The 24,138-nt window shown below is 39.6% G+C and overlaps 1 protein-coding gene across 2 annotated transcripts; it reads right to left on the bottom strand.

Annotated features, from left to right (window-relative positions):
* Window positions 1-984: 984 nt before the first annotated feature.
* sr (stripe) lies at window positions 985-22,627 on the bottom strand. 2 transcript variants are annotated; one of them, XM_066396739.1, is made up of 6 exons: window positions 22,281-22,627; window positions 19,699-19,903; window positions 19,251-19,461; window positions 4,527-5,698; window positions 3,420-3,680; window positions 985-2,896 (listed from the first exon to the last, which is right to left on the bottom strand). In XM_066396739.1, exons 2-5 carry the CDS (start codon window positions 19,807-19,809, stop codon window positions 3,441-3,443), a joined length of 1,734 nt encoding a protein of 577 aa, XP_066252836.1. In that variant the 5' UTR covers window positions 19,810-19,903; window positions 22,281-22,627; the 3' UTR covers window positions 985-2,896; window positions 3,420-3,440. The 2 variants fall into 2 exon arrangements, with proteins under 2 accessions (XP_066252836.1, XP_066252838.1); XM_066396741.1 differs by lacking the exons at window positions 19,251-19,461; window positions 19,699-19,903; window positions 22,281-22,627 and adding an exon at window positions 10,181-10,964.
* Between the last annotated feature and the right edge of the window lie 1,511 nt (window positions 22,628-24,138).

Genomic DNA, 24,138 nt, shown 5'->3' with positions numbered 1-24,138 from the left:
GAGTATTCCACGCGAGCATCTGAGATACCGAAAAGGAACCCGACTTGAACCCAATGTTAAATGTCAATTGAAATGTCAATAAATTAACTGAGCTCTAAATTGGGCGATTTATCGTTGTCGAGGTGCGACGTAGAAAATTCACGGCAATTTATTTATAACAACTTTAATGTTTATCCCATCGTTACTCGTTATCGATAATTAAAAACTTCACGCAGGTAAAGTAACAATGAGCTGCTAAGTCTGCGCTCACTTCCATTTCCAAACCAGGAAGTCGGGTATTATTGTAGTGGGTTGTATAAATTTCACATAACGGGTTCTTATGTAAATTAATAAAATCTAACAATTAAATGCGGTAATTAATAGCGTGGAGCCAATGGGGAACAAATAAGTCAATACCGGAACGCCACCACGCATCTAAAGACAATTTAGAGATTCGGATCGAGATATGAAGAACAGAGTTTGTTTTGCTTCGTTAATAACTTTATTGTTGATATGAGATTTTACGTGAGAAATGCTTAAAAAAGTTGGGATCATATCGTCGAACGGTACACAAAAAACAAAGTAGTTACTTGACACTCCCCGACGACTCTCCATAAACCATCAGACAATTAAAGTTGCAAATTAGATACTGGTTCGAAAGCGGCCATTATTCTTCGAGCAGTACCAGAAGAGTCTGTTAGTACTGCTCCAGTTACTCGACCGTAAACAACAAGATTCAATATTTATATTTCTTGTTGTTGGCAATTTTGTTGTTACAGCCGGCCGCAGTAATTGTTGATTTATTGCGCATTGTTCACATCACTGACGGCGATTTTAGGCTTTAGCAGATGTTTGTTCGTTTTCTTGCATTTTTGCGCCATTAGAATCCCCAGACAATGCAAATAAGACCCCCATATTGCCGATCAATATTGGCTTGGCAAATATTTGGTTTTTTCGGCCCGCCATCTTGGTGCTGAGGAATTTTGTGCGGAGTTAAACCAGAAGTAATATTTGACATAATTTATTTCGTTGGGAAATACATCATTTTCTTATGACGATAACACATCAACATATTTATAAAAGGTGGGGTTTCACAGAATTAAAACGTATCTATTAATTAGATTTAACATCTTACAATAGTTGTTTAAACATTATTTTCTCTAAAGACAATATCCATGTATCCAAATATCACATTTAGAAAATACGATAAGAGTTTACAGCCTTGGGTGATTGAATTAGCACGGGGGTGTCAACAATGCTTACTCTTTGACAAATTTCACTAAAAAAGTTTTATTTTAAACGTGTTGTGTGATAAATAAACTAAAAGGCACCTTGATTGGAATCTGAAACGAAGCAGATGGTTCGAAAGACTGCTGAAGGCAACATTTAACGGAGAGTTTAACAAGAGAAGATTTAATTAACAATTTTATTAAAGTATGTACAAAAGTTAAATAATCCTTTTATGTATATACAAAGCTATCTTACATAGACTTTTTACACGAAAATGGGGGTTACTTTATTAATCAATTTACACAATACTTTTAGTAATAATTAGGCCTTTAGAGTGAAAACGTTCTTTAAAACTATTCTGGAACAGGCAAGACTTTGCGTGTATTCTATAGGAATTTTGGCAAGAATCGCGAATGAGCGGTAACTAAACAAACTTGTGACTTTTGAGACCCAATTTCAACACTAAGTTTGTATACAAGACACATTCAATAAGGCAATCGAGAACATTATCCAAGGACTTTGACACTTTGAGCTATTCGTATTGACTTAAAGAGGTCCTTCTCCGGTGAAAAATTTTTAAAAGAAATGTGAAAACGTCCATTATTGTCAAATAAAATCCAAGAGAGCTCGGTTTAGAACCTAATCCTAAGTTCCTACGGAATGTATTAGAACGGTGTTATTTGGCATTTAGAAAACACTTCGTATAATTAATCCTAAAGAACCATTAAAGCTTTTAGTTCAAAGTTATAAAATCTACAATCGAAACATAAAATATAAACATCTCATTTTTCAATAACAAGGGTTCGAAAACGTCGCCTATAGTACAAAAATAGGATTTTTCACTAAGTTTTTAGTACAATATAATTTATAACAATCGTATTTTATCGGTGATATGGCACCGTGAGAACTAAAATCAGTCGGAGTGCGCAAGAAAACTGGCATTAACATGTAGGGCAAATTTACAACAAGGGACTTAAAAGTAGGTACTGAAAACTTTAAAGTACACAATCAAGGTCTAGCAGCGCCCACAATAATCTCTTAATTCCAATCATCTTGATCATGCACCATGGCACTATAGATGTAATAATCTATAAACGTATTCGAGACTGCACCTATGGCACTAACCGCTGTCAAATTTCCCTGATGGTAACTGCCCGCACCACTCTGCACAACAGTATTGGCACTTTACGACACTTCCTTAACGCTAACAGAAAAAGCACCCAGTTTCAGTATAAGCGAGATCATAGCGTCAATCACTAACTACCCTCACACTTTCCTCACTACTACCCCTGGTGTCCTCGTCAGAGGCCAACAACGGCATGCTAGGGCTGCACACCCGCGCTTCCTCCTTGTCCATCGGCAACAGCACCAACCCTTTGGTAGTCAAATCCAAGCTTTGCTCCTCTCTCTCGGGTTCCATTGGCAACAGGGCAATTGCGCTCGCTTCCGACATAGCTTCGGTCAGTGACAACAGAGTGGGCGTATCCGGCACCGGGCTGGAGCTCTCCTCTCTGGACATCAAGGGCGATGTAGCAACGTTGACGGTCAGACTCTCTGGAGTCTGGTTGCGAAATTCGTCGATCTGGATGAGGACGATCTTGGGGGCGTCGCCCGTGGTATTGCTCTCGGCAACACTGGATAGATCACAGTCGTCTTGGATTAAAATGAAACAATCGCCGACCGGCATCTGGAACAAGGAAGGGAACATTAGATTTATTAGATGATCGAAACTCGAAAGAAGTTGGAGATCCAGAAGCTTTCCTGTTCCTAAAGGATTTCCGAGATCTTGCAAAAATGGGGAAGTGTTCAGAATTCCACTACGAATTTTTGCAGGAATTATCTTTGGTCAGAAGAACATTTTTGCAGGTACTGAAGGCATTTTTTGCAAATGTAGGTAGGATCTTTTCAAAATTTTTCATCACTTAAAGATTTTTTACTATGTAACAAGGCTGAGAATAATTGCTTTCCAGGAATAATTGCAAGAAGTCTTTGAGGAATCTTGCTGACATTTTATAGCCATCTTGAATTGCGCACGTGCAATAATGAAAATCCAGTTGCTCCTCAAGCGATTTTGAATGATTCTCGGCAATTTTTGAAAAATTGACCTTTTTAAATATTTTTGATGCGTTGCTTCAATTTAAGAAAAAAGGCAATATTTGCTTTTCAGTTCTTGAGATATTTTTTTGACGACTTGAAGAAATCAAACTTACCCGGCCGGCGTTTGGCAAATCTCACAGGGGCGCATGGCTGACTCGTTCCATTGCGCCGGCCTCCTCACTAGTGACGGTGTGCGTTGATCCCATTTGATGTGGATGCATGTGGTGATGGTGGTGGTGGTGAGTATGATGGTGAGGCGATGGTGAGGGAACGTGCGAGGGCGGTGTTGAAGCGGCGGTCGCATTATTCGTGGCGGACGAAGAGCTCGAAGAGGAAAGTTTCGATTCCTTCTTCATGCGTTGCTTGAGGTGAACCTGGAAGCGAAGATAAGGGATCTTCAATAAGCATGCGGCGTAATAAGATTCAAGAAATTGAAGTTAATCGCGCTTGTTTTCCTCCTATCTATCGTCTTGAATTAATTACCGAGAAGCGGTAGACGGGTATGTCGTGGTGTGGTTTGCATGAAACACTAGCAATTAGTATGTGTCAATATATTCAAGATAATGAAGCTCTATTAGTCTTAATAAATATGTATTAAAAACGGTTTAATTAATGGCTTCATGTGGCAGATTTAATCTCGATTTGCGCTCGTCTTGAGTTTTTTGCCATCAACGTATATGCATCAATAATAACAGTGATGGGAAAAAGAGTCGTTTACAACGCAGCTTCCGCGTAAAAATAAACTAATGTTCATTACAATGGCCCCGTTGTCCGAGTGTGCGGTAAAAAATTAACAGCTTTAATAACTCACGTAATTTAAAAGCCTAAAGGCTTTAGAAAAAATTAACACGTCGCTCGGTAATAGATGCCACTAAATCTCTTAACCTTATTATTGTTCTAGACGACAACCTCATTTTTCATATATCAGTACCGGACAGCCGGCAATTTAAACTATCCTTGAGCAAAAATAGGTGTAGTCGTTGCTACTACCGCCTTGTCGCATATATCTGCATGTTATAAGCTGCTCGTAAACGACACGGACCAAGCCAATTTCTAATTCCAAATTTGAAAAACTCCAAATCGTGCAACGAAGACTTTTTAGCAAAATTAAAGTTCGGGAGTTCTAAATTTGGTACTAAAATTTGTTTGGTACCTTCCAATTTATATTTCATTCTTCTATTCCTAATGGATTCTAACAAATCATCACATTGACAAGTTACCTTGGCGTGTCTCTTCTTCTCGTCACTTCTAGCGAACTTCCGTCCACAAACGTCACAAGAAAATGGTTTTTCCCCGGTATGCGTCCTGATATGAGTGGTTAGATGATCAGATCGGGAAAAGCTGCGCATGCAAATCCGGCACTGGAACGGCTTCTGCCCAGTATGGATTCGGATATGTCGGGTTAACTCGTCCGACCTCGAAAACCTTCGGTCGCAATTTTCAACTGGACAGGCATACGGTCGTTCGTGCACTGGAGTCTTGCTGGGCCTATTCGGGTACTTTCTAGGCTTAACTGGAACCAACTTCAAAGGAATCTGACTTTGCTGATACACTTGAGAGAGAATTTCGTGTCCTTTTGAGGTGGAAGGGTTGTACTCGGCCAATTGGACCGGTCCGTATGGGGAGGGTTGCTGAATATCCGTTCCACAAGGCGAGGAAAAAGGTTCCTGCTTGGGTACTAAAGAACTGGGACCAGGTACTATTGAGCCTTGCGGAGAGTACTCTTGGGTCTCCCACTGGTATTTTGCTGAAGGTGTCACTATAGCTCTACTTGAGTAGACCAGATCTGTTTGCTGCATGTCGAGTTGAAGAGTGGTGGTAGTGGTAGAGCAACTAGGGTAACTAGGGGGCTGTTTCAGGGCTAACCCTGAAGTGCAATCCATGCTTAACATCAACTGTTCGGTCCCCCTATCATCGTACTGAGCCGCTGGCGATGGAGTTGCACTAGAGTACTGTTGGGGGCTCTGACTCGTCTGGCTTCCAGTTCCTTGGAGGAATCCGAACATTGAGGGATACATAGGCTTGTCTCCGCTGGATAACAGCCACTGCCCCACAGCTGATGGGCTGTGACCCAAATTTCCCTGTGGGGCCATCCCTAAGGGACTCCCCTGGCTCTGCATTTGAAGGCCAGGACTTCCGGCGCTGCTGTAGACGCTCCGATGATGCTGCATCTTCCCCATATTGTTATTGTTGTTAGAAGAATGATGGGTATACATGGTGCTCAAGGAGCTCTGGTTTGATAAAGCGCTATCGTCTTTGGGGCTCAGTGCTGAGTCTTGAGGCGTGACTCGTTCGGTTAAGTGCGAACTAGTGGGGGAGTGATGGGGAGAGCTTTGCTGCTGCTGTTGTTGGTTGGACTGTTCTATTGAAAGCTCCTCAGGGTCGAGAGCGCCTGCAACAGAAAATAAATGCTACTGCAAACAATGATAAGAGATGGGATATTTGAGAATGTGATTTGATATGGACGGCAGAGACGCACAATAAGTGCAACTAAATAGGCACAACTTACAATCATTTCCTTAATGAACCACCTTCTGTAGGCAATTTTCACACACAATAACCGTATGCAAAGGTTTGTATAAAATATGCATTAAAACACGAAATCAGCCGTAAAACTTTATTAGCAATTAAACTTTTTACAGGTTCTATATAAAGTATGTCCAATAAATATAGGTCTTTTTAGTCAAAGATTTAATTGGGTGAGCAATTTTGCGCCTTGATGTCGCAGTAATTGATCCGTCATTCGTCTTCTTGACGTTAAGAACCGCGATGGTTAGGCGCTAAATTATCACTTAGATTTAATGCTCTTGAGAGAGGCTCTAAATTCGCTGATTGAGTAAAGATAAAGCGAGATTGTTGACCTCTAAATATTTTAAAAGGTGTTAAACGAAACGCCAGGTGATTTACGAGCAAATCCATTTGCTGGCCTTGAGGGTATGGTAACGAAAGAAAATCCACTGATGGATTTACACTGAGTGCCATCGCAGACACCGGTATCTGTTTCAGGTTTGCTTCATAAGGCCACAATTATATTTCCATGGTGACTGCTTATCTGTCTTCTACGGCCCTGAGTTTAACTTCAATAGTAGCAAACATTCCAGCTGAAAATTTCGAGAGTTATACAGAAAGCATCCTTTTTCATTGTCGAAACTCGTATCTGCTCAACCGAAAGTATCTTCTTAAGGTGTCTGTCATAGACCGAGCAACCCATCATTCATATTGGTAAAACGTGTGTGTTCTGGTGTCCTGGTTGAAAAGCCTACTATCGGATTACTGTAGACATTGATGTCTAGGCGCTGTCCCTTGATAGAAATATCAATATAGGGCCTAACGCTGAATGTGTCAATAAGTGAAAATGGCTCATTTCAGCAACTTCCGACTCATTAATTCTGTAAGTTTGGTCTATCGGATCTGCGATACAGAGATCCGGGCGCCACCACAACATCAACTCACTTAAATCGTGACTTTGCTTTGAAATAAATCGGTTTAAATCACGTTAAAACCGAAATAATATCCAGGTTTAACAACTTACTACTTATATTATTCAATGTTCAACAGCTATTATTCGGAAGTTTGTTACGATTTAAAGGATTTAGATCGTGCTTCTGGGTGGTGCCATAATCTAGCATAATACATGAATATAACAACATACAGCATAAATTGGAATCTAACCGCGGTTTTAACGTCGTTCTTCCCACTTCAACGTAGAGCAGAAAAACACAGATATTACTTGAGATTAAGTAATGCCTATGTTTAATGCACATGAGAAGGTAATCAGGTCATACATAGATTAATTTAAAATCATTCCTGATTCGATGCAATTTAATATATCGATGAAAAAATTGAAGACTTAACTCAAGAATATTAACTCTTAAATCCAAGCCGTAAATTTTCACATTTTAATGGATTTAAAATGGTTTAAGTTTTAAGCAAGTGGACATCAATTCCCTTTTTTGAATTTATGAGGAATGAAAAGAGGATGTGATCAAGTTCGGCATCAAAGTTTTTTTTTTTTATTTATAACGAGATGTATAAGGAACGGAAAGAGGAGATGGCCATGGGTGAATTTATTTACGATAATCACCGATTTAATGTGATTTAAGGTCGGAATTAATTTATTTAACAAGCAATTTTAAAAGTATTTAATGTACATTAATTGAAATAGGCATTGATAGAAATTGAAAACATAAAAGATTTATAAATCTGCAGATGTAATTTGATTTAAAGTGACCTAAGCAGCGCTTAAGCTTAGATTTAAATTAGTTGATCAATTTGAAATTCGCTTGGATACTCATATCCTAGTTCAAATGCAAAGGGAAGACCTAAATCGGGTCTTGGGTCAGTATACCAAGGGTTATTTATGATTTATGGATAATTGCTTTCAGGTTTCGATTACTCTGCTTCCCTGGTCTTAAAATTAATTTTCATTGTTAACAATATTTTAGCACTTCAATGAGGAAGAAGTGTGTTTAGAAAGCAAAACAAAACAAACAGAAATTTCTAGATATTAACGAAGGATTAAACCAGGTTTCGATACTAATTTCACGTTCATCGGAGCTCCAAACGTTTCACACATCATATCCATCATTTCATCCAGAAAGAAATTTGCAGACTTGATTATCCAGATTAGACTCCGCACACACCAGTTTTGATTACATTCCGCATTGATCAATTCAAGTTAATCAAAGATGCCTGCAGATAGTAGTAAATGTTGCTTTTGCTTAAGAGCAGGATGGAACATGGATGAGGAGGATTCAAGGACACTGACGTCTATTGAACATCCAGATAAACAAAGAGGAAACAACAATTGAAGAAGTTCTGTCGTACTCAAGAGATAAAGTTGAACTCTGAACAAATAGTGAATGCAACAAGTTTGTTTATGCAAAACCAAAGTGAAATTGAATAATTTGATCTTGGTGTAACGACAAAGGGTCAACAAGCCCGAAGTTGTGTGTTGGCGGCACCGTGGATCGATCTTCAATTATGTAGGTATTTCGGATGCCTCGAAATGTCCGCCCACGAAAACCCGAACAGATGTTGGCACTTGTTGCCATGATTTTTATAGAAGCGCACACTTATAGGTGGGAACCGAGTAAGAAGAAATTTGTATCTGTTATAAAATGATATAGATTGGTTCTAATGTATTGATGATATATTAAATACGTATGTGAATGAATAGAGAGTATCGATCTGGGCGCTTTTCATGGTGTAGCCAGGGCTCCCAGACATCGATTTTTGCATGCGCACCAGTTGCGACCTCTAGAGAAATCTCGTGACAGAGGCCTTGAAGCCCTGGGCAGACAAAACCCTCGTGACGTCAGCCTATTTACTTCAGGGCAGTTTTAAGGATATTTTTAGTCGAAGCTTTACAGAAAAACAAGTTTAGATAAGTTAGAAAAACAAGAGAATCTCCAGAAAACTGGCAATGCTGGTCATTCAGTATTGATTCTTCTATATCGTTTTTAAGGGTCCTAAGCCCATGCATTCCAAATTTATAGATCTCAGCCTCCTAGAAAATCGTGAATAAAACACACATTCCTCAGAGGATTTGAGAGTTGATTAAAGGCAGGCCCTTTTTTTATATAGGAATTTATCTAGGGAGGAATCTTAGTTTTGAAACGCCTTGTATTATTCTGATTGAACTCTCTCCACTGGACTATACTGAGGAGCACCACAATGATACATGATACAGTGGCTTTTAGGTTGTCAAAGGGCGAAGATACCAAAATTCCACGAGACATCAAAACGGTCAGATATAGCTGTAGGGATTGTATATCAGAAATAGCATCCATGGAGAATATAAATCAATTATACAAGAATATACAGGGGGATTGAAAACATCTGAGTTCCATTTTCAGCTACCTGTTGATGCAGCTGTGACTATTTTGGCGCTATGCAGCCTCAAAAATAATTCAAACTGAACCGACTTCTGAGGCATCAAAGTGTGAAGAGATCGAAATGTTCTATTTTTCAGCAGCCCTCCGAGAATTCTTCACTACTATAAACGTATAAATCTGAACAAAACGCTACAGGGTGGTTCAAAAACACTACCTATAGGTCTATCCAAAAAACTCCCGTTTTGAATCAACTTTGACTTCGAACTGGGGGGGACCCCAGTATAATTTGGATGATTATTCAGAAGATTTAGCATGAGTACACCCAGGTGATGAATGAATTGAATTTTCATTCATTCATCACATCGGTTTACTATCAAACCTACGACAAAAGCATATCGTAGGGCCGCCCACATGGAATTTTGTTTGCTTTGTGCAGGAGCCAGAGCGTAGGCATCCCCATAACAATCGGTCTTAATGCAGGTTTGATACTTTCCGAAACTCTTGTATAATTTTCAGTTTTTATCCTGGAGAAATTCCTGCAAACCTGCGACAGCCAGCGAGAACGAATATCGATTTTCGTTTCTAGTCAACAAGTCAGACCTTTTCCACGTTGCTCTTGACATTTATGGGGGCGATAGGGCGCCGCCATGCTCCTCATAGTAACGTTTTCATGAATGGATTTTGATGAATGAGTAGGCCCTATCGATTCCAGGATCATTCCTGCGACTTTTTCGGAATTGGGTCTGCTAAAATCATGAGGGAACAGGTGCACACGGATTGCTCGGGTGAGTTTATAAATACTTCGCACTTAGTATCCAGGATCGAAAATACTACGTAACTTGTGCTGGTTAAAATTAGCAGCAGAGTCAGCAGGAACGCTGTTTTGTCTCGACTGGCATATGGTTTTAGGTTGCAATATCTAAGATAAATTAAGACCTAACTGCGCCTAATTGACCGAGCAAATATACAAGGTAAAGTCATTCAATTACTGCGTCCAACTGAGCATGAAAGTCCTCGCTTGAATAATTTAGACTGACCTGTAATGGGGGGTGGTTCGATGACGGTGCCAGGACCAAAAAAGGAGGGCGCGTCGGCTGCTGTGGTGATGGGGGTGTTGAGGTCACCAGGGGGGCCCTCGACGCCGATGTCCCCTTCAGAGGCGCACACCGATGCCGGGGTGGGACTGCCCCCCGAGCTGGCTCCAGATCCTCCCTTGTACAGGCAAGTGTCGAAACTCAGCACGTTAAAGTGGTGAGCCGCTGCCGCCGCTGTTTCGGTTAAGAGAAACGCCGAGGAGACATGCGGATGGTGATGCTGGTGGCTGGACAACGTGTCCAAAGTGTCCATTATCATTTTGCCACTGGGTTTTGACTCTTCCGGCTCCACAATATAAACCCTTTGCAGTCACTTAACTATGGTTTTTCTCGATTTAAGCGCACTTGAAGTCACTGGTGATCGCGGCCGTACCACCGAGCCTTGGTTGCGCTACCGGTATCCATGGTTGATGCGAATCTTCTTGTGCAGGATAATTTGAAAATCGCGCCTTAACGATGTAGGTACCGCGTTCGAAAATAGTACCTCCGGCCTGTGCTGAGATCTCAGTGCGACTACACGGCGGCACGTCGCGCTCAACCACTTTTATGAATGAACCGGCTGTGCCATATTTGGCCAACCAATGGTTGCTCTCCTGTATCAGCGGCACCTCCCCTCTTCCCCTTCCTTTCGTGACGCTGAATGACGTCACTGCGAGAGCGCTGGCGCCGCGAACAGGTTATACCGGGGCGCACGCTAAGTTCGTGCTCAAGGGGTATCCTGGCGCGTGCCGATATACCACAACGTTGCCGATACGCACCAAAAAGATTTAGCACCCAAAAAGCACCCTCAGAATCTTGAACCACACATTTTCTTCACAACGCGGGCAATACCTCGTTAACCTTTTAATCAACTACTTTCGCTTTTGCACAGGAAGGTTGCAAACTTGCCACTTTTGAAAATAATGCAAATAAATTTTCTTTTTATGAGCAGCCAAAAGGTATGCACTTTCTGCTGAATTTTTCTACCTGAACCGTTTTACCGGTCAAGACTCGAAACTTGGCCTACGAGATGGGCAAACCATCCTCCGATCCCTGTGCCTGCGAAATAATAGTGTAGAAAAGTCACTGTCTTTAGAAACATGTTTCTGACGTTGTCGGGTGTAAATTCAAATATAAGAAAAATAATAATGTATGAGCTAAAATGTTCCGGAAGAAAATATTGTACGTCGCGCGACTGTAAATATGCTTAACAGTGCTGTCCAAGTTTTCAGGCCTTATCTACGGCTCGCCCTACAAAACACCACTTTCTGATCTTGCAACGCAGAAAAATGTTCAATGAATTTATGAAAATTTCATTTATCAACCTGACTAGAAGCTTCCGAGAATTTTGAAGTAATTCCAGACTCATAAAAAAAATGTTAATGGATATTTTAGGCTTAACTTCATACGCATGACCAGTAAATTTCGATAATTTTGAATTTTTTGAATCTTGAAATTAGTGTTTTGAAGGCTCAACCTGGACAAAAATTTTCGGGTATTTTAACGCAATATATCCATCTATTTAACCGTGAAATAACGTTTGTGCCTAAGTAATGTAAGCTAAAATATTAATAAAATATCTTTGACCGCCATTTTCTTAAAAACTACTAGCTTAGGCGAAAAGTATTCCGTACGAAAAGTGTTCATATTTTTTGAGAGAATTCAAAAATGTAGTAAAATATAGGCTGCTCCATTAAAAAAAAATCCTTTATATCTCAGAAAACAGTAAATATGGCAACAATGAGGAACTCTTCGATATGGCTTAATTTCATGCCCAAGAGCACAAAATCAAATGAATTGCAGGTAAAAAATTCACCAGACTTTGTTATACCCTCTGCAAAGTGAGGAAAACGTGTATGTATAAGGGATGCTTAATTTCTTAACTCCATCTCATCCTCACTATTTCCCCGAATTTCCCTATTCAGTCAGAATTCACATCATCTATAGAGAGACATTCTTAAAATGTTTGTCGCATCTGGTGCTATAAGGCACGCCGTGGTGTTATTGAATTTTGGGCGACACCTGCGAAACAAATTGCCGAATTAAGGGTTGCAATGCGGGATTTTTCACAAAGTTTCTCTGGAAATGGATTTGTTGGGAGGTAAATAATGGGGTGGTAGGCACAAAAAGGGCGCAAAGGGCGATTTTGCCTGATTTAAGGGGCTCACGCGGAAAGTTCAATGACTCAAACGCGACCGTAAGTGACAAACCCAAACGCGGTGAAGATGCCGAAGAAATTTATTGTCATTAGATAGCTTTTGGGTTTCTATTATTCTTCGGATATTATACAGGGTGCCACAAATTTGTCTATGTTATCAGATTCCTGTGGCGCGGAAATGCTATTAAATTCTATTGTATTAAAGTGTGAAAATGCAAAATTGTGTGGCAATATCTCAGATAGTGTTGAAGATAAGTGTTCGTCTAGACAATGATATTGAGAGTGTTACAGTTTATTTTTATTATTTTTTTATTTAATAAGTAAAACGTTACTGAGTTTAGAAATAACAAACTTCTTTTAGCTATCCTGACAGCAACGTGCCTTTAATTTTATCAGTACTCTCGACGTTTAAGGGCATTTTTCCAAAAAACCTACTCCTATTTTTATGAAACCCCTATATTTAAGATTTTGTAAGGTTAATTCAGACTTAAATTAGGTCTACACGTTCATGGTAATTTCATAGATTTATGCTTCCACCACCTTCTCCATCAATACTAAAATCCCTATCTTAAGACTATATTCTAAAATATGCATGCAAAAACTCTTCTACCCCAAGCAATACAATCGCTCAGCTAAAACAGACGTCTCTGTATAATAACTCTTACGAGAATACTGGCGTGGGGCGATTGTTTCCAGGAAGAGTCCGAATTACCTCATACCGAGTGACAGCACCAGGCGCTTATTTTTTTGTATCTATATCCAGGAGGACTTTGAATTACCTTTTAATTACAAATTTTGAAGGCACAGTGGCGAATATCACAAATTTTATAGGCAAAGCAGCTTTAATATGTAACTGATATTTAGAAGAAAAATCAGTGACTTTCCTGACAGTTTAAATCGAAAATATGAAGTGTTGACGGGATTTAGAAATTTTCACCACACGGACTTTGAGGACTTGTGGGCCGTTCTTCGCCATACCACAGCTTATAAATAAGAAATGCGATCCAAGTCTACATATCCAGAGTAAATTGGGTAGACATTTCTCATCCAGAGGGCTCAAATCAAGGAATAGAGTCGTTAATAATCTAACAAGGACCTTGAGGGTCTGTCGCCCTTATTGAGGGGCGGGACTGAGAGGAGAAGTTCTAAGCCTGAATGCGCTGAAATATTTTCAAGAAATGTGGTAACGTATGGTAGATTTGGAGGAATATTTCAGGTCTGTTAAATTTGTTTCACTTCATGGCAACCTAAATTGAATGAAATTTTAAGAATCTGCATTCCAAGTCTGCATGTTTTTATCTGGAATCATAAAATAAAATTTTATCAATCTGAGTAGATGGGAAGAGATATAAGACAATCTTTGAGTTTGATGATGAAATGAAAATAAACTCCTGACTAAAATACCGATGAAATATTCGTTAATAATTTCAACTGCCCCAACCAACATCTTGGTTTATGTTTACTCTGAATTGCAGACTGCATATGAACTTCAGGACCCCCGCACTGCTCAAACCACAACAAGACATTGACATATTGACAATGAAACCGCGGACGAATTAGTGGGAAGCGGTTAATTTTGAAATTTATTTATAATACGAACCCAAACAAACAGACACCAACCTAACCACGGATACGAGCAGCACGTCCCACGGGTCCCGAAAGTGACCCGGCTGTGGCATCGGGTCCACCCACGGGGACGCAATAGGGACCCGTCGCAACGTTGCCACTTTTTACTGATATAGTACCTTTAAATTCTGTATTTATTTCATGAAAACATTCCATGTGAATTTTGAAGTTACTATAGTATCGTGGGGGACCAATATGGAATTGTTCCCCTCCCGTGAGTAAATTTAGACTTTCGGCCATCATAATATTGAGTCCAAAAATAGTCCATTCTTACGTAAAGTGGAAAAAATCATTCGCATACTTTAACACAAACAATTTGAATTTCGAATTCTTAAAAATAACTATTGAACTCACTGTCTAGTCATACCGACGTCAGTAGTAAGTTTGCTTTTGCTACGTTTTTATAGATGATTTTGAGGAATTTTGCGTCTGTAGAAATATCATGCAACAAAATCTCCCCCCTCCTCCATTAGAGTCATTATAAACGCTGAAGGCATTCGTTGGCCCGTACGTTCAACAGATCTTTCCCCATTAGATTATTACTTATGGGGAACTATGAAAGACTGTATTTCTCGTAGGAACTTAATTCCTCTGACATTACCAAATAATGGCTCCTTCTTTGATCTTTACTTTCTCAGACATTCATGTCTAATGAGATTTGACCCTTTCAAACCCCAACTGCTTTAATCTTTTCCCCGAGTTCCACTTTGCCTACCGCAAAATCCGATTTACTGCTTGTGCTCGCTATACCCTTGTTTTGTTAATAGATGTGACGAGGGACTTATGTATGCCCCAACTTTCTTATTAAGTCCGAATTAAGCGAAGAAAAGTCAAGATTTCAAAACAGATGTTTTTCGAAAATTAAGCTGATTTTTCCGTTTGCGCCCAGATTTAATGGGTATTTTGTCACCCAACACCTCCGCCTTTATGGAGTTGGTATTATTAGCTGCGACGTTTCTATTTCGAAATGGTGTTTCAAAATAACCGGACACTTTCTCGGTGAATTTATGTCTTGAACAACTGCTAGTCGGTGGTAACAATACGTTTTCTAACACAGAAGAGATTTAGGTCTTTTCAAGCAAACTTCACTTCAATGATTCACTACAGACGCAAATGTTTAAACGTGTATTTATAGACGTTGAACTCACTTTCGGGTTTATGTAAAAAATAAAAACTCCGGTGTATTTTTAAAATTGCGTAACGCCCATTACACGCTATGAAACCAGCTGATTGCCGGTATTTTTAGTGGTGATCGGTAGTTATTTTTGAAAATTCATTTCGGCAATCCTGCCATGTCCTTCACCTCGAACTGCCATCAACGCCATTTTCAGGCGAGCCCCCGTAGCTATTACCCCAAACGGCATTGACCGTCGGCAGCCGGGGAGTGGGGAGCCCACTTAGGGGATGTGAACCCATGAATGAACGTGACGTCAGAACGAGCGACACGAGCCCCGGCTAACAGAGCCTCTTGTGGGGTGTGGTTTGCCCTCTTCGACGTCGAATCGATTCACAGGTGGCGTTTTCTTACCCCCCCGATGGAGACTCATTGTAGTTTCATGGGGATGACGCAAATGGTTTATTTGTGGAAAAAAATAATGATGCGGTGCCCCAAGGGAGAAAGTGTGGTTGGACTGGAAAGTCGGACAATTTGGACACTCAAAATGCGAGTTTAGGATCAGAGAACTGAGAGAAGTCTGTCGGAATCCAAATTAAAGCCATTTTATTCGATTACACGCAAACGCACTTCCCATTTTTGTGTATAAGTGGGAGGCATTATTAAAAACCCAGTCAACTTTGGCATTAACGGAAATACCAAAGTACAATTTTGGATTAATAATGAAATATGACGGGTAGAATTGCAAAAAGCTCTCTGGATGGAAAATAAACGAGAAGCAGGCATGTTGCATGACCTAGAAGCAGGGTGTTGGCATTTTAGTGAATGAAAACAAGGAGTGGGCGAGGAAAAGCGCACTCTCTCTCGTAAACAGGGAGGGATGACGGGGGATGAATGGGCTTGTTGTTGCACTTTTCCAAGTAAAAGTCACCAGTGGCGTTCAGGCAATTTCGCTGCTTTACCGCCATCCCAAGTATCAACAGTTGCGAAGAATCCTGGTATAATATTATGCTGTTGAGCATTTCATCAGATTGTCTAAGAACTGCTTCGCATTGAGTTTTAGATGTAAATCGTCAAATTTCAATATGCCATTCTGAGTTTTCAACGTGTGTCGTCCGAACCTCATCAGTTTCAAACGGGCTCGTGCACAAGTGGATCAGGAAGATAGGAGATTTCTCTGAGTCTGATTCTTCATTGTTTGCCGAAGAAAGAGTTAAAAGAAAACCGGTAGTATGGAAAGAATTGAGTTAAGCCGATGGATAAATGGTCTCATGACTAATTCCGTGAGTAATGCACGATTTATTTTACGAAAAATTATTACACCAAACTACGAGTTCGCGGCGGGAGCAACGTTGCTGCGAAGAATTGATCATTTGAGCTGGTCCTTCGTCCTTTTATCCAAGGTGGGTGTGTGTAAAAAAAGTAATTAAAAACCCAAAGCCCAAGCACATCAATGAATTTGCAATTAAAAGTTGTCTTAAACTAGTCAAAAAACTTGCCAGAGCCGTATTTAAAATAAATGTTGTTGATCATCTCTTATCGATAATTTGAGAAAAAACTTTTAAATCGTAATATTGCATAATTTAACCAAACATCATGCTCTGAAATTACTGTTGATTAATGCTGTTTTTGTCGTCACACGATCGTCAATAATCACTCTTAAGCTTTCGGCAGTAGATCTAGTGGAAGCGACCTTATGGATTCATTGAAAACGTTTCCCCGGTACGTTATTGCTTCGACCTTTTTCTTAGCCATTGGAGTTTTTTTAGCTATGGATGACAGACTTGTACGCTTAATCCCAGACTAAACTGAACCGCCAAAATCAGTAAATTCAACCTTCCTGCCCTTTGCGCTTCACTGTTTTGCAAGACAATTATTTTCCAAGAATTATATCGATTTAAACTGAGTCCTTCTAATTGATGATTTGTAGTAATTGCCACTATTCCTAGTTTCCTAATAATCTACCTCAATGAGCATCAGGTTCTTATTCCGTTAACTTATTAAAATTGGCAATTTCTTCAGGGGTAAATAATATCAAGCTACGTACTCCCTCAAGCTTCCAGAATGAGGTATTTAAGTTTCATGAATGAATTTGACCCTCGAATCTAGGGCGAGTGTGGGCAGAAAAACAAGACTTTTCATGGAAACTTCACTGAAGGTATTTACGAGAAAGAGTCCATAAATTTCAATTCTCCCTTGTTAACCGCATTGTTCGCATTATTATCATTTCCAGTTATTTGCGAAATCTCATTACTCTAACTTTAATCACAAAAAAGTAATTTTTTAAGCAAGAAAATCGATCAATATGAACATACACTGGCACTTGTGATACAATATTTCTGCAAAACGAGTTCATATGTACTAGCTTTTTTTCAAACAATTTCGATTCATCTAAGCGTGTGGTAAAATTTATTTTACCGCACAGATGTCAACAACTGTCGCTTGACATTGTCCTCACTCAAAGATTTGTGACACTGACACATGTCCAAAGCCGCTTTATTACAGCCTCGCAGGAAAGAGTTTTTATTCGGAGACGGTCGATGAATTATCGCTCCGCTACTGGAATCTCACGAGGAATGACGTCGCCATTGGCGTAGGCCGAGTGAATTGTATGTGGGCTCAACTAATGTAAAAGTGGCAAATATTACACGGCAGCAATTACGTAAGGCAAAAACCGAAAAAGGTGATATTGAAACTATGGAGCAATTATGACTTTTAATATCATTGGTGAACCGAATAGAGTGAGGAGGCGGCGAATATGGGACTGAGTTGCAGAGTGGTTAAGGAAGTTGATGAAATAACAATTAATACGCTAATTTGAATAAATGTGCGTGTACACAACACGAGATTCTCCTTATTTGGTGCTGGTAATGACTGGCTATTGGTTTCGATGTTTTAGCGTGGCTGGGAGAAGGGAGAGGAGGTTGAAAGTGATACGCAAAAACTAAAAAATGACACTAAGACAAACCTCAAAAAATAACAGTAAAAAGTAGGTACTAAAGGACGTGTCCTTAAAAATCTTAAAACACAAAAACCGCAAAAGTGACAAAAGGTTTCTCGAAAAGTTTCTGAGAGTGTTCCGAATTAAGAATATGAGAGAATATCGAAAAAAAGTATTTTCTATCATTGAAAGATTGACAACATTTTGGAATTGCAGAAAATTATTTTCGACCAATAAAATATTATACCTTTCCTACGACCATAATAAGATTCTTAAGCAATTTACCGGATTTAAATATTTTCTTAAGCCATTGCTAGCAATGCTGCCGTAAACGGACAGTTACATTCATGTATCACTATTCAACTGTCAATTTCACTTTATAAGCCAAAACTGTGAATTGCTGTTGTCATTTACATCACGTATGTCACTCATTCTGTCATTATTAACGTTGACGATTAAATTAAAAAAATGTCTAAACAAATTTGACTGTCTTAGTCAAATATTTCTGTGGTAATTTACCAATCGGACGATTGACAATCCTGCTAACCAAATACTAAATGATCTCTCTTCGAAAAAAGTAACTTTTCTGCTCTAATAAAATGTGTTTAACATGAACTAAAAAAAATAAAAATGTGTTAAAATTTGTGGTGCTTCAACTTTGTGTGTCTTTGTATAGGGTCTCGACAGCACCTTTTTTCATTTCTCTATAATAAGCAATTTTTGAGATATTTACAAGGAATAAAAGTAGGGAAAATCATTTCTCGCATATATCCAGAAATGTTCGGAATTTTACCGATTTGATTTTAACGCACATCTTGCATGAAAAACAAGTATCTATGCTGAAATTAAGACTTTATTTAGACTCTGAAATGTCTTACTGTTACTGGCTTCAAACTTATTTCCCGAAGATGCCATAAACAGCTCGAAACTCGTCCGATTTCATACTTTAATCAAATTGGTGAATTTAATGCTTCAGGATGGAAACTTGTCAAGCTTTTCAAAAAGAATCAAATTCGCAAACTTCAGGCCCATTTCCTTAACAGAGAAATTCCGTCTTATATAAACTGTGAGTCACCAGACAAACTCTCACAACTTTAATCGAATTAGTGACTCAATAAACGCAATTTATTAATCACATAAATTAACCGTAATAAGTGCTCATGTATATTATTTTTTACGAGAAAAATCAACTTACTGGAAGCACTCGGTCCTCCACTGAACCACATGGCAACCAGCTCGTCCATGCTTGCACCCGCTGATCCTGGGGGAGTTTGGTGGTATGTAGGGGTGCTGTAGTAGTAAGAGGAGGTGGCGGCATCCATCACCAAACGAGGGGGCACCTGAGATGGGGCCGGATGCAACCCTCCTGGATCTCTGCGGTTACTATCCAGAAGGATTTGTTGGACCTGCACATGAACAAAAGGTCATTGTCTGTGTTATGCTAAAAGAAAATGGTTATTTTCCAAGGGTCTCCAGTCTAGACGGGGAAATTGTGTAGAAGACACAAACATCGCCCACTGGTCTAAAGATTTTCTTTATGAAGAGAGTGGGAGAGTCAATAGACCAAAGTGTGTGGTAATCAGGAATCTTAATGAAGCGGACTTAATGTTGGTGGGAGGAGGAATTTTTCCAGGAATTCTTACCTGCAAAATGTCCACGAACTCATCGCCGTTATTATTGTTGGTACTAAGTCCGCTTGATGGTACCCGAGTTACGTCACTATGTTGAGACGGGCGCATTGCAAGAGTTAACATTTTGACAGGTGACTGCTTCGCCAGAGATTAGCAGACCTCTTGCCATGCGGCCAAACAAACCTCAACTCTCAAGCCCAGAATTGAATCTCAGAACCTGGAAAGAAGAGAGGTTTCAATTACTTCAACTGACACGACCCCGACCGGCACATTTATGGCGAAGACCGCGTTGTGTTATGCATTTTATGAATGTTAGGTTGCACCACTTTCTGAAAGCTTTTTCCATTCTTATAAAGATCTCTGTGAAAAGGTAAGTTTAGATGCTGAGATCTACCTGTTACAGAGTGTCAAAAACATCTTAAGCATCGTCTTGTTTTGCGACCGGTTCAAATGGATCACGACCAAATAGGGAAACCGGTCCAGATGACCATAAACACGACTAAGACCCGATTTCAAGGTGACACAATCGTTCCTTTTTTGACTTTCGTTTCAAAGAAAAATCATAAAAAGAGAGAAGATGTTTCAGTTGACCATTACCAAGTGAAGTCATGTTGGACTGGAACAAAGAAGATTTGGTGCGGTTTGTGTCCTGAATTTCAATCTCTTCAATTCCACTTTTCTTTAGGTCTCTTTACTCATCGACCTCCACTACCACTACCTTCTATCCTCAGATTGAGCTTGCAGTGATCAGCGAAATAGAAAAATCTCCGAATTTAATTTTGAATTAAATTCGCTTATTGTTAGATGGAAAGAACTTATCAGGTATGGAGCAGTTCTTGAATTGGTATAGGTAGTGGTTAAACCTTTTAAATTCCATTCCTGGAAGAGTACTTTATGGGTTCAAGTAAAACATGCTTTCCTCTTTGACATTTGGTATCTGTCAACCTTCAGGGTGCTTAATTTCTCTTTGCCGGAACCCACTTTTTTGGGAATTTTAACCCCACTTTTGGCATGAGAATATCAAAGAATATAATTGCATCGAAGAAGTAATTGGACGCAGGAACCAGAATACTTATAAACTGTTGGTATAATACAGGGTAACACAAAATTCATCTGACTGAGGCATGGGGTCGATTTCCCCCAGAGTCAGGAGAGAAAAAGGCGCTTAGTTTTCGAGTAACTAGTTGCAGGGTATAAGAGTTTCATATTTTTTATATTTTTTCAAAATTAACTGAGTCATCAGGGATTAATCATCATCAGCATCAACAGAACCTAAACTCGGTTTAATGAACAAAAAAACGATAAAATTTCAAATCATCAAGATTTTATCTTTCTGGATTTATAAAGCAAAAAACAAAATTCCCATTCAAGATATGGGAAAGTATTGAATTCAATGTCGCCGATTCCTTCAATCTTATGGGAAGTTCCTAACCTGAATTAACCTGATGGCTTCTAATTTCCAGTGATAGATATATACATGATTGGTCTAGACCTTGATCTGGACCGAAAATTAGACTTTTTGCTTAAAAGATGCACAAAATTTGAAATTGGCAAAGCAACAGTGCGACTAAAGTGTGATGGTGTAAACCAAAGAAAAAATATACACGTTCCGTCAGGAGAACAATAAAATACTTATTAATGACTTTGCAAGAAGTCTAAATTGAACAGAAGATGGAATTCATATATAGGGGGAGGTATCCCTAGTACTAGCCACCCTAAATCAACTTGAGCTAAAGAATCTTGATTCAGTTGAGAACTCGTATCGAAGCAATGATCTCGCACAGTTAACTTCGGGGAATGCCTGAGATCCTTCAAAACGATCGTTTAAAAACCCTTGAAAGTTCGCTCAATGTAAACGTTATCCTTCTTGGGCATTTTGTATTCAAAAGCACAGCGTGTTCAAAGGATCATAAGAAGTTAATCCTATTGAAAACCAGATCTGAAGATTAGATAGTAAATATTCCTCTTTAGATATAACGAGAAATGCCCTCAAGGACTTTGTTAAAATATACCCCTGCATGTGTATCCAAAATATATTCATAGTGATGGTCGAGCAAAGATCTAAAGGCTCATAGCTGGATTTTATCGAAATATTTAGATTTGATGAACATAAATATCGTTTCAAATACAGGAAGGTTATCTTTAGTTATTTTTGCTACTGAAGAGGTGCGGATTAGTGGACTACTGTGAAACCCTGCCTTCAGCAAGACCACAATGGGCTATATTCGGGCTTAACCTGAACTAACCTGATAATGCTGCTTTATATTCGCACCAGCATTTTAAGTGGAAAACTTACCTACGTGTAAGTAATAGACACAGTGGCGCACTTCAGGGAAGGACATGAGTCCTATATTGAGAAATGTAGATAGTAAGTGTGTTAAGAAATTAATATGAACAGAATGACTGCTGTGAAAATTATGATATTGCGAGGAACCTCATATTTGGTGAAACTTGGTGAGGCTGCCAGACAAACAGGACTGTCTTGCTTTTAAATGTAATGGGAGTTTTGTTGCCTCTTGGAAGTTATTGTTTGCTCCTAACAATTGCTACCGAATTTATTCGATACAGCTCTAAGTGGAAAAACAAATACTTACAAAACGCTTATAAACAGCTGCTGACAGTCACTCTTTTCAAAGGCACTAAATCACAAATAAATCGGCATTGGTCCCGAATACAATGATCACCACCAGACACCATTAAATCCGGCTCTGTTGCGCAGTACTTAACGCCACTTTTCACTCTCAATACTCCTGAATTTCCCTTTCGCACTGGCACTTTTCCCGCCAAGACCCGTCACAATCCAGGGTTGTATCCCTCGATCGGGCCCGTCTCGCAATGATCGCACCGAAACCACGACACGCACTTCACTCCGGATCAAAAAGAAACTTCACATCTCGGTCCGGTTTGCGAAACAACAGTGATATCAAAGCCATGAATGAATCTCGCCATGTGGAGCCGGGGGCCCACGTATTTTCGGCGCCCCCGCAAAAGTACGTCACTGTACTCGTGTTGGTCGACGCGACGCTACCGACCGACGACGTCTCTATGACGACGCCGATGATTTGAACGCCATACTGTTTTTCTTATTGATGGATTTGGTAAACTCCTTTAAGGTGCCGAGTTATGTAACAGCCAAGTTATTACAAGACATCAATGAGATATCGGACCCATTAACATAAACGTTCATTCATAACGCATGTTGCATAAAACCCATTGTCATTGAACAGTTTTATCATGTATTTACCAACAACACCTTAAGTGTTATATACTCACGCCTATCACTTCCGTTAGAAAGGATTTTGGTTCTTGTGACCGTGATGGAGCTGAGGCGCGGCTGAGAATTTTGGCATGAACTGTCCAGGATTTGGGACAGTAAGGCTCGTTAGCCTACGCTATTTTTATCGGTTAAATCATGTTTGCACAATGCTCCTAAATCCCGAATCGAATAACGTTATTAAGTTTGGCACGCGGTCCAAAAACAACAGTTTTCGAGTCCCGGCTCCAAAAATAAAATTTCCGAATCATGTCTGACATCACAACCTCATGTCCGCCAGAATGCCTAAAGGGGATTTGTTGGGAGTAATTCCGGTTAGCGATTGAGAGTCGAATTATTAATGTCATGGCAATCTTACTGGACAGTTAACACCCGTGAAAATTTTGGTTGACGTTCGAAATTATCCTCCTGATGAAGTTAGCTGCATGTTCACAATTTGACCCTTAGTATGCGATATTGTACTGCTGACGGTGAGCATAGGAAAGAATCGCGTTGAATCAGGAGAACAAGATTCGAGAATAAATCCTCCGCTCTTTTCCCCCGATGAATGTAAAATAGTTTCAAGAATTGAGCTATTTTAACGGATGGTTGGTGCTTGCAACGATCGTTTTCTGGCAATTCATCAACATATCAAACATCTCCACACACTGCAGGATTATACTTTTGGCCACAAAAGATGAAGTTTCATGGGGATGGAACAATACCTCATATTCAAAAATAACTGATTGGAAAAATGAGAATCAGCTAGAAACTCGCCCATCAGGGATTTGTTCTGCATGGAAATAGAACCGAGCAAAAAGCCTTTCTTGTCCTCCTCACTTGAATATAACGATTGGGAGGAAGGCTCTTCACAAATGGAGTGTTGAAGATTCCAGACAGACCCAAAATAACGAATTGCAAGTAGCAAGGAGCAAATTAAGTCTAAAACCAGAAAAAATTTTTGGGGTCTTGGTGTTGATCTATTTATGTCTTTTTTGGGCATCACTATAGTTGGAATTACCTACTAGCAGGACTTTGGTCTGGATTTTTCGTGCTTCCATAGTTTTGGCCGTGTTCCAGCTTCTCTTGCTTATTGGATTTGATTTCTTCGAACATGAGCAAGGCCCTGGAATTTTGCGAAATTATGTAAGTGAACATTCTGAGATTAGAGTATATTTAACAAATTCTTCTGGGAATTC

This window comes from Euwallacea similis, chromosome 13 (assembly GCF_039881205.1).
Source record: "Euwallacea similis isolate ESF13 chromosome 13, ESF131.1, whole genome shotgun sequence".
Taxonomy (NCBI): domain Eukaryota; kingdom Metazoa; phylum Arthropoda; class Insecta; order Coleoptera; family Curculionidae; genus Euwallacea; species Euwallacea similis.
The sequence above is the reverse complement of the archived record's forward strand: the minus strand, read 5'-3'. Positions and strand labels throughout refer to the sequence as shown.

Coding starts and splice junctions, on each gene's coding strand:
- sr (XM_066396739.1), bottom strand. CDS start 19,809: ATGTTAACTCTTGCAATGCGCCCGTCTCAACATAGTGACGTAACTCGG. Junction 19,462..19,698: donor AGTTCGTGGACATTTTGCAG/GTAAGAATTCCT, acceptor GTTCATGTGCAG/GTCCAACAAATCCTTCTGGA. Junction 3,681..4,526: donor AGAAGAAGAGACACGCCAAG/GTAACTTGTCAA, acceptor CTTCGCTTCCAG/GTTCACCTCAAGCAACGCAT.